The following is a 12,940-nucleotide window of genomic DNA, read 5'->3' as shown; positions in this document are numbered from 1 at the left end:
AAGGCCGGCCTCGGCAGAAGGCGAGGCCACCTCCCTTTTGACTGCGGCTCCGCCCACAGGAAGGGAGGGGGAGCGCGCTCCGGTCTCGGCAGAGAGAGGGAGCCTCTCTCCCCGCTCTTCGGAGGGCTTCCTCAGACCAACTGTTCCTGCCCCGATACCGTCGACGCCGAGAGGGAGCCAGGGAAGCAGGAGACGGTCGCGCTCCCCCTCTCGCCGCAGCCACCGCGCAAGGAGAGAGAGGCGGCGGAGAGCATCGAGGGGAAGGTCCAGGCCAGGATCCCCCTCCTCCTCATCGGGATCGTCCTCCTCCTCCTCCTCTTCCTCCTCTTCGGCGGCATCGAGGGCATCGAGGGCATCAAGGAGGTCCCATCGCTCTCGTCGCCCACACTCCACCCCCAACCAATGGGGACCTTATGGGCCCAATCCTTTCCCCCATCCAGGCTTCTGGCAGATGGGTCCAGCGGGACAATTCCTGTTCCCACAGCATCCTACATCTGCTTTTGCCCCTCTACCACTGATGGAGGCCATACAGGGGATTGCGCAGAGGGGTTTTGGGACCTCAACCACGGTTTTTCCATCCTCCACCTCTGCAATGTCCACAGCAACCCGTCCTTCAGTGACTGGACTTGGACAGACAAGCTGTGCTGAGCTAAACAACTGTGCTGATGCTAGTTGTGTTGACCAAAATGCTGTATGTGTTGAACGTAGTTGTACTGAGCGCTCGGGTTCTTTGGTTCAAAATGTAAGTGTTGCTAATGCAGATGCGCTCTTGCCTGCCCATGTGGAGGAGCCGTGCACTCCACAGATGCCCCAGGAGGTAACCGCGACCACGGGTGACCTTAACCCTCTCGAGCTGGAGGACTCAGATTCTTCAACAGAATCTAGAGACCCACAACCTGCTCAGGCCTCAGCAGACGCTGCTCCCCTACCGTCTGACTTCAACAAGTTTTCTTCTCTGGTGGATAGAATGGTTAAGGCGCTCGATATCCCAGCCCCAAGAGCGCCTTAACATGTAGAGGATTTTATGTTTCCGTCGAATGAACAAAATATCCCTACATCCACATCACTTCCAATGTTGCCTTACCTGATAAAGCTTGCTAAGATATTAGACACGCCTCCAACTGCAGTGCCCGCCACCCCAAGAAGGGTCGACTCCTTGTATAGGATTGATCTGGCCACGGCCAAATGGGTTTCTAACCCTCCCAGACCGAACACTGTGGTTGCGGAGGTAGTGAAATCAAAGAAACCAAAAAGTACCCTCTCTGCTCCACCAGATAAGGAGGGAAAGAAGGTCGATATGTTGGGGAAGAAAGCGCACTTGGCGGCAGGTTTAGTCACCCGTATGGCGCATTATGCGACGTACATGAGTGGCTATCAGTCATTTCTCTGGAATAGGATACTCCCGCATTTGGAGAAGCTTCCCCCAGAGGAGCAGCGCTTCCCCAAAGCGCTACAGGCTGAAGCACTCGTGCTATCGAAAATCCAGAAGGATTTCGCTAAGCACTTAGCAGAATTGGCAGGGCATTTATTTGCAACTGCGACCTCCATCAGGAGGCACGCATGGCTTAGAGCCGCAAATCTCTCCGAAGAAGGAAAGGCTCTCGCAGAAGAGCTTCCTTTACACGAGGAGGGCCTCTTCAACCCGGAGACAGACGTGACGATTAAAGAAAAACAAGAAGTCCGCCAAGCTGCCAATAAGTTCGGCTTTACTTGGCAGCCCTACCAAAATAAGCCCAGATGGCAATCAGCTCCCAACGCCTATCATAAGAACTATACTAATTCTTACTCCGGGTCTTTTAGGGGGAGGGGCCCCTCATCCCCTAGGTACCAGGGGAGCAAGAAAGGCAATTATCAACCCAAGTCCAGGTATCAACCCTATCAGGGTAAACCGAGGAATCAAGGGGCCTCAAGGAAGCGGCTTTGATGCCTGCATCTCACAGCCCCACTCTGATATAGTTCTAACTGACCCTCAGTTAAAGGGAGTTCAAGAGTTTGCTGTTAACCCCTGTTACAATGTTATTTCCCTTTCCTCACATCCATCCACCCCTGTGGTATTCGGAGATAGGCTTCAGGCATTCTATGCTAACTGGGCACTAATTACCACTGACAAATGGGTGCTCTCTATAGTACAACAGGGATATGCCATTGAATTTGTGGACAACCCACCTGTGGGTTTGATTAAGGTTACTCCCCCTTCTGATGTGTTATCTAAAGAAATTGAGGTGCTTCTGAGCAAAGGAGCCATCTCACCTGTTCATCCCTCGTTGTTTACACACTGTTTTTTCTCGAGATATTTTGTTGTGTCTAAGAAGGGCGGAGGTTCAGAGCTATTATGGACTTGAGAGAATTGAATAAATTCATTGCTCCAAAGAAATTTCGCATGGTGACTCTTTCGTCTATAATGCCTTTGTTACCAGAGGGCGCATGGTTTGCCACTATAGATTTACGGGATGCATACTTCCACTTATCAATAGTTCACCACCACCGTAGATTCCTTACCTTTAGAGTGGGCGATAGAACATTTTGCTACAATGTGCTACCTTTTGGCCTCAGTACGGCCCCTAGGGTTTTTACCAAATGCATGGCGGTGGTGGTGGCCCACCTTCGCACCCGCGGCATCGTGGTATACCCTTACATAGACGATTGGCTGATAGTTTCGAGATCAGCTGACCAGCTCCAGACTCATGTACGCGTTGTGTTGTGTCTTTTGCAGTCGCTGGGCCTGGTGGTCAACACGGAGAAATCCTCATTACGACCGGTACGTGGGATCCTCTTCATCGGAGCGTTCCTAGATGCGGTGTCTCGGAGAGCGTATCTCCCGTCGGACAGGTTTTCCAATTTACAGGCACAGGTCCAGAGTATTATGCAGGCCCAGGTAGTATCGGCCCACCAAATCCAAACCCTACTGGGTCATATGGCGTCCACTACGGCAGTGACACCTTTTTCGCGCCTCCGTATGCGCCCCCTCCAGGCATGGTTTGGTACAATGTTCAACCCCCTCAAGGATTCGCCACAGGTCAAGTTTACTCTGCCACAGGAGGTCCGTCGCTCTTTAGAATGGTGGACTGCCCCTCAATTTGTATGTGTCGGGCTCCCTTTCCAGCTCCCGTACCCCACCAGGATGATTACAACAGATTCATCACTCACGGGATGGGGTGCCCATTCCCAGGGCCTAGTGGCCCATGGCAAGTGGTCTCCAAGCGAGGCCGCACTTCACATAAACGTGCTCGAGTTAAAGGCCGTAGAAAGAGCACTAAAGTCATTCGAAGGGTTAATTCACGGCCAAGTAGTTCAGATATTGACGGACAACACAACCGTGATGTTCTATCTGAACAAGCAAGGAGGGACTCACTCCACTCAGTTGTTGAATCTCACGCTTCAAATTTGGGAGTGGTGCATCCAGAGAGAGGTGTATCTTCAGGTTTCCCACCTCCCGGGGGAGGAAAATTCCCTGGCGGACACGCTGAGCAGAAATCCACTGGGGAACCACGATTGGTCCCTCAATCAGGAAGAGACACTAGGAATCTTCCAATTGTGGGGAGTCCCGGAGGTAGATCTCTTTGCAACCAAGGAGAACACGAAGTGCGTCAAGTTCTGCTCACGGGAAGATCCTCAGAGGACGCAAGTGGGTCTAGGAGATGCGTTTCTCCATTATTGGAGGGGCGCATTACTTTACGCCTTCCCTCCGTTTCCGTTATTGTTGAAAGTGGTAGCAAAACTACAGAGAGACCACTCCCATTGCATTGTGGTGACACCTTGGTGGCCTCGTCAGCAGTGGTTTGCACCACTTCTGCAACTGTCGAGAGGACAGTTTCTCAAACTCAGCAACAGGACAGACCTCTTGACATCTCAGAGGGGACAAGTATTGTACCCCGATGTGCACCTCCTCAAGTTGACGGCGTGGTTGGTAGTACCGCCGCACTGGGGTTAGAATCTACTCTTCCCCAAACAGTTTTGACTATCTTAGAAGCTGCACATAGACCTTCTACGAAAAGATCCTATATCTTTAAATGGAACAAATTTACTGAGTTTGCCAAATCAAAGGGGCATGATCCAGATGTGGCCCCGATTTCAGTAGTTTTGGATTTTTTAGCAGCACTTTATGATTCTGGGCTCTCTAATTCATCGATAAAGTGTTACTTAGCGGCCATTTCCTGGTTTAGAAGGAAGAGGGGTCTTCCTTCATGTTTTGTTGACCCGTTGGTCAAGCTTTTTCTGAGAGGGCTTCAAAATGTAAGGCCTCCGGTAGCTCCCATAGTTCCCGCGTGGAATTTGGAGTTGGTGCTCTCCACTCTGATGAAGCCCCCCTTTGAGCCTATGTCTTCTTCGGAGTTAGGGCTGCTAACTTGGAAGGTGGCATTTTTAGTAGCCATAACTTCGGCTAGACGTGCGAGTGAATTATGTGCTTTACGAGTGGATCCTCCATATCTAAAATTTCATGCCGACAAAGTAGTTTTGCGGATGGATTTAGCGTTTCTGCCTAAGGTGGCCACCAAATTTCACGTTTCACAGGATATTGTTTTACCAGCGTTTTTTCAGAACCCTGAGACTCCGTTGGAAAAGGGGTTGCACTCCTTGGACGTTAGAAGGGCATTGTCCTTCTATGTCCACAGGACGGCTGAGTTCAGAAAGTCTCCGAGGCTCTTTGTCAAATATCGTAAGGACACTAGGGGTCTCCCGGTTTCCTCTCAACGTTTCTCGGCGTGGATTGTGTCAACAATCCGCACCTGTTATAGATTGGCAGGGAAAGAACTGCCTCAGCAGATTAGGGGACACTCTACGAGGGCTGTGGCTGCCTCAGCCGCGTTTATGAAGGGTGTTCCTTTGGAAGCCATTTGTAAGGCGGCTATATGGGCTTCTCCCACTACTTTTGTTTCACACTACAAGGTGGACAGAGTATCTAGGAGAGAAGCCGACTTTGGTAGAGCGGTGTTGTTCTCTGCGGTGGCATGACCCCGCCAACCAGAGTTACAGCTCGCTAGTCTACCACATTGTGCGATTCACAGTTAACTACGACAGGAAATGGAAGGTTGCTTACCTGTAACCGTGGTTTCCTGAGTAGTTACCTGTGAATTCGCACAAACCCTCCCTCCTCCCCTCGAGTGTCATGCCACCCTTCTGGCTGTTGTACGGCGGAAGAGGAATGGCGGCTGGCCCCTCCTAGGGGACTTATATACTCGAGAGAGGGAGGGGAGGGGCCAGGGGGAATACAGTAATTTTTAGCTTCTAGAAGGTTCCGAAGTTGGCCTGCGCTGGCGAAGGAATACCAAACCAATGTGGTCTATCCAATGCAATTTTCTGAATCGGCAACCCAAACAGTCAAATCAAATCTAAAGTTGACTAAAATCTTTTGTAACCCTTTTGGTACTGGTGCTGGAGAATGGTCCCTGGTCAAAGTGGTCCCTGCTCAAAAAAAAAAAAAAGGTTGGGAACCACTACAATAGAATAAGTAAGCAGATCTAATGACTTTCTTGCTTCCAGATCAATATACTTGCTATTTGATAAAACTGTATCATCTGACATAAGTCTTTGAAGATTCACAGGGTCACAACCACATTCTATTATAACCCCAGCTATGTAACTGACCTTAAATACTTTAATATCATTCCATCAGAACATCTAAATAAGTACACGGAAGTCTACAAAAGCTTATGATAAAATAAACCAGTCTTAAAGGGGCTGCTAGAATACTTCTTCTGCCTCCCTATCTTCCCAGGTAAAAAATGATTTTGCCCTTAGTCAGAATTACCAAATATAAATAGGTACTGATGTATAGATAAGTGAGGAAGAAGGAATGAGCAGTTTATGTGAAAATAGTAGTAGGCAGGAACAAGGGGTAAACAATCTTCTTCCATCTGCTACTGCTCTTCTGAAAATCAAATCATCCCACTCGCTTTGTTTCAGAGAATTTAAAACACATTTTTGCATCTCTGCCAGGTTTTGGCAGAAAAAAGACAAGATCCTCTTTTAGAGCTATAATCCCTTATCATGAGTGTTCTATGTGAAATAAGTAGTAAGGCATTCAGATTCTAGTGTCTGAATCTCTGATTTAGACACCTGGATGCTTAGCACCTGGAGAGGGCAACTCCTTGAGACAGGAATCCCTACCGAATTTCCCTTGATAGATGAAAAAATAGAATCCCTTGAATACTTGCAGAAAAATAATTCAATTTATAAACATGGTATGTGGGATAAGTGAAGCTTATTTTAAAGACAAAATAGTGGGTTTTTTTTTTGTTTTGCTGTTTAGTGTTTCAGTTTTACCTCTTCTCCTGAAACACATTGGAAAAGGATCAATAGGCACCTATGGCATAATAATGATGATAGAAAAATAATATTTAACCCCAAAGCTGCATGTTGTCCACTCAACTGGTTTCTAAGAATTAGGCCTGATAAAAATGATGATTATCACTAATTTCTGGACCCGAGTAGGTATGTGACTCAATAGCTTTGAGTACATAAAAAGGCAGGTTTTTGAGTACATAGAAAGATGTGCACAAATGGAAAAGTTTAACTGTCTCCATCACCCCCTCACCATGCGTTTTATTTATTTACTTCATTTAAATACCACTTTTCTCACCCCTGAGGAGTGTCACTCTTTAAAGAACTGTGTACATTGACAACACAATCATACAAATAATCTCTTTAGGAAGGTTAAACGAGAACAGACTCTCATAGATGGGACATCCTTACCTTCCAGCCAATGCCAGCATTCTTGTAGTATGGGAAGTTGTCACATATCCAGCGATAGATCTCACTGAGGGTCATCTTCTTGGCAGGTGAGGAGTTGATGGCATACGTGATTAAAGTGGCATAGCTGTAGCGTGGCTTCCCATCCTGGTGAACCGCAGCATCATCCTTGCTCAAGGTGGCATTGGGGTCTGTGGGTGAACCTGGAGGGCATTTCCGGCCAGCCCCTGGGGGGCCTGACTGAGAAGCACTGCCTAGTTTCTCGATTGTGGCCCGAAGAGTCAGCTGTGGGAGCCAATCAATGGAAGTAAGGCTGCTTTCCAGGTCAGAAGCCATGATGCTGGAGGCAAAAATATCTGTTGAAGAGAAAGAAAGACAGTTGAACATTAAAATATAGTAAAGCCAACGGCTCCCTTCTCCCACAAGCACAAACACAGGTAAAGCTAAAACAAATCTCAAAAGACAACTTCATCCCATTTCAGAAACATTTCCACAGTTAAAGGTATGACATTGGAAATGTGTGATATCTAGAAACGGTAGGAGAAAATACAAGACAGTCTCAAAGCAGTGGTTCCTGCCTTTTTTGGGCCATGTCCCACCTAAGCATCTTTCAAATCCTGTTGCCCACCCCCCCCCCCCCAACATATAATTATTGTGTCACTATTTAATGTGATTTTTGTTACTGGGTTATAAATATCACTTCCTAATTGGATCTATCATAAAAACATGGGGAAAGTTTATTAAACTGCAAAACCTTTATTTTTGAGGGACATCCAGCAGCACATTTTGCTATAGTTTTTTCAGTGAATATCTGATAAGAGTCTCAGCCAATTCAACACAGTTTGTGGCAGCCACAAAAATGAAGTTTCTGGACTATAATAACTACTTTCAAAGTAAGTACCACACAATTAAACAGAAAATAACATTTTCTAACCAGGAACAGATTTTTTTTCAAATTTTGTTACATAGTATTATTCAAAATGTAAACCCCTACTGATATGGAGAAAGCCTAAAAGGCCATTAACTTGGTCTGAACAAGCTTCCAAAACACATGGCATCAATGAGAGAGAAAAATAAAAGAATGAAAGGACTACAAGTTGAAGCACTGAGGAAGAAGTTAGTAAGAAATTGTTATAATAATAATAATAATAATAATAATAATCATAATAATAATACGAACAATATTAAGATACCTCGGGAAATTCGTGATTTATCAACGAAGGAATGTGTGACACCTTCTTATGGGTCTCATGCTTTATAAGTGAGACAAATATAATAATAACCACTACTGAACTCTAAATACAAATGTTAAGGGAATTTAAAGTATTAAAGAAACTTCAATCATAATTGCATGATAGTTAATGCTACCATCCTATAACTTCACTAAAACTTATATTCCCAGGGTTTTTTGTATGTTTTTGTTAGCAATTCGATAGCACGTTTGGTATTCTTTGTCATCAAGAGACATGGGCAGTAAAGCTAGGTCCAAAACTTCAACTTATGGGTTTTGTGACATTTGTTGGTTAATGATGTCTCAATGAATGCTCTTTCTACACTCATTATCTATTCAAAAAGTTATTTTCCCTAAAAAATAACGCAAGTATTTTAAGTAGCCAGCAAGATATCAGGAAATATTCATGGGAATAGAATATGCAAGATTTCTATGCTCAAATCTGACAGATACCAGTTTTTACTAATGAAAACACTTTGTGTTTGATAAAGTAATGAAAAAGAACTATTACGTGGGTAGTAATAATATTGGAGGCAGATGTATTTGAGTCATCTGCATTAAATTTAGGGTACTTTAAGTGTCCAACTCCATTATGTGTATTTTTTGAGAATATGCACCTGACGTTAATTTTCTTGTGGCTGATAATCTTTATTTTATTTTTTTCATACAAAAATATAGATTTACCTATGAAAGCAATAAATATGCTTTGGATTTTTTTCATACATTTCTTGCTAAATTCATATGCAGAACAAAAATACATTTTTATATATTTTGTATAGCTTGTTATGTTAAAATATCACTGAGAGGAGTGGGAGTGTTTGAAATGAAAGTGGCCTGAGTTTTCTGTGATCATGCACTCTCTACTTAACTCTATGCTCTCACCATTCCTCTCTATTAGCAGGCTTTCCTCCTCTCCAATGTCACCAGCTGAACACTATGGACATTTTGATTTTTTTAATGCGCATGTCACAATATATATTTATACACTGTATATAAGATCCTAAGAACCATAGGAAATGCCAAAAAAATTCACTATTAATAAATCATTCTTGAATTGCCACCCCACCCTCCTTAAAAATCAAATTCTCTCCCTGTGGGGCGTGTGTCTCACAATGTGAACCACAACCTTAGAGAATTACAATCACTCCTCTTCATCACCCAACAAAAAGTAACAATCATCTGCTGGAAAAGTCAAGAACTGGAGGCTCTCTGGTTCCTCTTTTTCTCCACATTTTTTTATTGAAAAGCACATGTGGGGGCAGAAAGAACGTCACAACTGGGCCAATTGTTTTGCAAACTTAGTAGCACTAAATATCCATTTCTGGATAAAAAAAGCAGATGTGATGCAGAGCATCCCCCCCCCCAAGCATTTGTAGTTCGCCAAGGGCCAGACAATGGATTCTGCCGCTTCCTGACCCAGCACACATAACTGGGTTCCTGTCTTCTCTCTGTGAATTCTCTGGCTTGTGCACTGGACCCTGGCCCAAAGATCAGGGAAATGTAGTTCTCCAAAGGACATTGCCCCACTCTCCACCATTTGCAGATTCTTTGCGGACCTTTCTGCCCTCTCTGACTGACTTGGTGCCCTGGCCTCACGGACTTCCTCCATGGACTCCAAACCAAGCCGCTTGGGGAAAAAGGGCCCCCGCCTGCATGTGCGTGCCCTTACTGGAAAAGGATCATATCTCAAGAACTCTGCTTATTGCCTTTATTAATTGCTGTGGGTTTTCCAATAAACTTCACTGGGATGGGGATCTTTCCTATGAAATCTATGAGTTATGAAAGACTGTAAAGGATATATGTATGAAGTGTGTGTAATATGGAATGTAATGGAATGAGGTGCACCCTCACCCCTTTTCCTTGCCTTTCCCCTCTTGAACTTTACCCTACTAAAGTATGTGACCTGGGGATTACAGTTAAGGGAATCCAATTTCCTTGGAAGAAACTCCATTCATATTGACATTGCATGGATAAATAATGGCAAATCCATGGCTTTTGTTTTTCAGAGTCAGACAAACAAAAGTCAGAGATTTTGTCAGCCAAAGCCCGGAAAACAGACTGATTGCATCAATTATGGTGTTTGTGCATGCTCCCTTGTGACAAAGGCCCCCTTTGCCCCAAGGTTGAAGATCCAGACACCACCCATAGTCACCCTTTTGGCCTATACACATCCTTTTATCGGGACCCAGGAAATCCCTTGTTCCCCCCATCCGCCTCCCTGCCGTGAAGAGACAAAAGGTGTTCCATCAGCTGGCAGGCTCCTCCCAGGCATTCCGCCCCTCTGCGCTGTCAAACTAGAGCCCGCCTCCTGGCCGCTGATTGGACAATCTCTGGAGGCGCTCCGAGGGCTCTGATTGGCCCTCTGGAGGCAACAGCGGCCGGCGATTGGAGGGAGGGTGGGACCAGCGGCCAAGCCTCCTCCCAGCTGTTCCAGAGCCGGCCAACCAGGACAGAGGGGACTGACAGGAGGCGGGCGGGAGATTCAAGCCAGGATTCCTTTGTTCTGTCTGTATAAATATGCCTGAAAATCACTGTACTGTATGCTTACTTGTGGAAATATCCCTGTAATGCATCCTTTTCAGCTGAATCGCTAAATAAACGCTTCGGTCGTTGGGTACCTCTTCAGCCTCTGGCGAGATTAATTCTTAATATTTTTGCGTCTTATTGAATTGGCATCCGCTGGCCGCTCGCCAAGGTCAGGACCCCATTCGCGGTCCTTTTAGGGACTCTCCTCGCTGGGAGGACCCTCAAAAAGAGCTCGATATCAGATGTGACCCTCAGAAATAGACAAGTACATTTTTAGAAAGGTTGAAGCCATTTTGGAGGTGGGTGGGTATTTTCTCCACTTTGTTCACGTTTGGTTTGTACAAGTTATGTACAATTTAGTTCAACATTAAATTATTGGGTGTGTTAAACATTTGGTAAAAATAACAAGTTTATTCATTAAATGCATCCTTGATTCTGCAGCAGCATTATTGCCTTGGTGAGCTCTTTGTAATAAAAAGGAGTTTATTTAAGACCTTTTAAGCAATGCCATGGGCAGCTAACAATCCTCCATGGGGTTCTGTGTGAGTATCTTCAGCAATGGCAATCAATAGCGCAGAAGCTAATTCCAGTCTCTCCAGATCAGTGGTTCCCAACCTGTGGTCCATGGACCACCAGTGGTCCCAACGAACTAAAATACAGTGTGTGGTCTCACTGTTACTACACCGTTGCAACAAGACCAACTGGTCTTGCAAAACCCTCTTATAGTGCTGAGGCAATGGGGATGTCGGGAGGGGAGAGGCTGACTACCGATGAAAGGCGCGACAACAAGCCTCCTGACTACTTCTCCTCCTTCTCCCTGAGCGGAGCCATTCCATGTGGTGTCTGGAAGCAGGGACACCTTGGTGTCTTCGTTTTTAGGCCTGTTCCTGGGGTTATTTGGGGTGCTGATTCAAAAATTGCATTGGGTAGACCACATCAGCTCTAGATTATTAAACATGATTTTCTGTGGGCGAGCTGATGGCGACTACTGGATGGCATATGTTCTGTATCAGAAACTAGAGCTGATGTAGTCTATCCAATAAAATTTTCTGAATCAGCACCCCAAATAACCAAACTGAATCTAGAGTTGACCAAAAAGTGATTTATAACCCTTCTGATACTAATATTAGAGAATGGTCCCTGGTCAAAGTGGTCCCCAGTCAAGTGGTCCCTGGTAAAAAAAAAAAAGTTGGGAACCACTGCTCCAGATAAAGAGGAGGATGAAAGATCAGTCACAAGTGTGCAGAAACTTGACTACCCGTGCGATGACTATGGAAATCCAAGCAGTCAGGTGAAACTGGAATTTGGGGCACAGAATACCATTATGATAAAACTACTGGAAAAAAAGCTCATAAAGACAATAAGCCTGTCATCTCACTTCCCTCATGTAATATCTGTGATTCATGGTTTATAGTTACAAGGCTCTTTGAACCTGCAGTGACATCATTGTTGTTGTTCATTCGTTCAGTCGTCTCCGACTCTTCGTGACCTCATGGACCAGCCTACGCCAGAGCTCCCTGTCGGCCGTTACCACCTCCAGCTCCCTCAAGGTCAGTCCAGTTACTTCAAGGATGCCATCCATCCATCTTGCCCTTGGTCGGCCCCTCTTCCTTTTGCCTTCCACTTTCCCCAGCATAATTGTCTTCTCTAGGCTTTCCTGTCTCCTCATGATGTGGCCAAAGTACTTCAACTTTGTCTCTAGTATCTTTCCCTCCAGTGAGCAGTTGGGCTTTATTTCCTGGAGGATGGACTGGTTGGATCTTCTCGCAGTCCAAGGCACTCTCAGCACTTTCCTCCAACACCACAGCTCAAAAGCATCGATCTTCCTTCGCTCAGCCTTCCCTAAGGTCCAGCTCTCACATCCGTAGGTGACTACAGGGAAGACCATGGCTTTGACTAGGCGGATCTTTGTTGCCAGTCTGATGTCTCTACTCTTTACTATTTTATCGAGATTGGACATTGCTCTCCTCCCAAGAAGTAAGCGTCTTCTGATTTCCTGGCCACAGTCTGCATCTGCAGTAATCTTTGCACCTAGAAATACAAAGTCTGTCACGGCCTCCACGGTTTCTCCCTCTGTTTCCCAGTTGTCAATCATTCTTGTTGCCATAATCTTGGTTTTTTTGATGTTTAGCTGCAACCCGGCTTTTGCGCTTTCTTCTTTCACCTTGATTAGAAGGCTCCTCAGCTCCTCCTCGCTTTCGGCCATCAGAGTGGTGTCATCTGCATATCTGAGGTTGTTAATGTTTCTTCCAGCAATTTTCACCCCAGCTTTGCATTCATCCAGCCCCGCACATCGCATGATGTGTTCTGCATACAAGTTAAAAAGGTTGGGTGAGAGGATGCAGCCTTGCCGTACGCCTTTCCCAATCTTGAACCAGTCTGTTGTTCCGTGGTCAGTTCTGACTGTTGCTACTTGGTCCTTGTACAGATTCCTCAGGAGAGAGACAAGGTGGCTTGGGATGCCCATCCCACTAAGAACTTGCCACAATTTAT

The 12,940-nt window shown here is 45.5% G+C and overlaps 1 protein-coding gene across 3 annotated transcripts in view; it reads right to left on the bottom strand.

Annotated features, from left to right (window-relative positions):
- Nucleotides 1–12,940, bottom strand: part of FOXJ2 (forkhead box J2) — a 62,900-nt gene that overhangs the window by 24,437 nt on the left and 25,523 nt on the right. For all 3 annotated transcript variants that reach the window (XM_060777990.2, XM_060777992.2, XM_060777991.2), the window contains exon 2: nt 6,694–7,046. In XM_060777990.2, the coding sequence (XP_060633973.2) occupies nt 6,694–7,026 (333 nt within the window). In that variant the 5' untranslated portion in view covers nt 7,027–7,046. The remainder of the gene's footprint in view (nt 1–6,693; nt 7,047–12,940) is intronic.

The sequence above is a fragment of the Anolis sagrei genome, chromosome 5 (assembly GCF_037176765.1).
Source record: "Anolis sagrei isolate rAnoSag1 chromosome 5, rAnoSag1.mat, whole genome shotgun sequence".
NCBI lineage: Eukaryota > Metazoa > Chordata > Lepidosauria > Squamata > Dactyloidae > Anolis > Anolis sagrei.
Note: the sequence above shows the minus strand (reverse complement) of the source record. Positions and strands in the feature narration are given on the sequence as shown.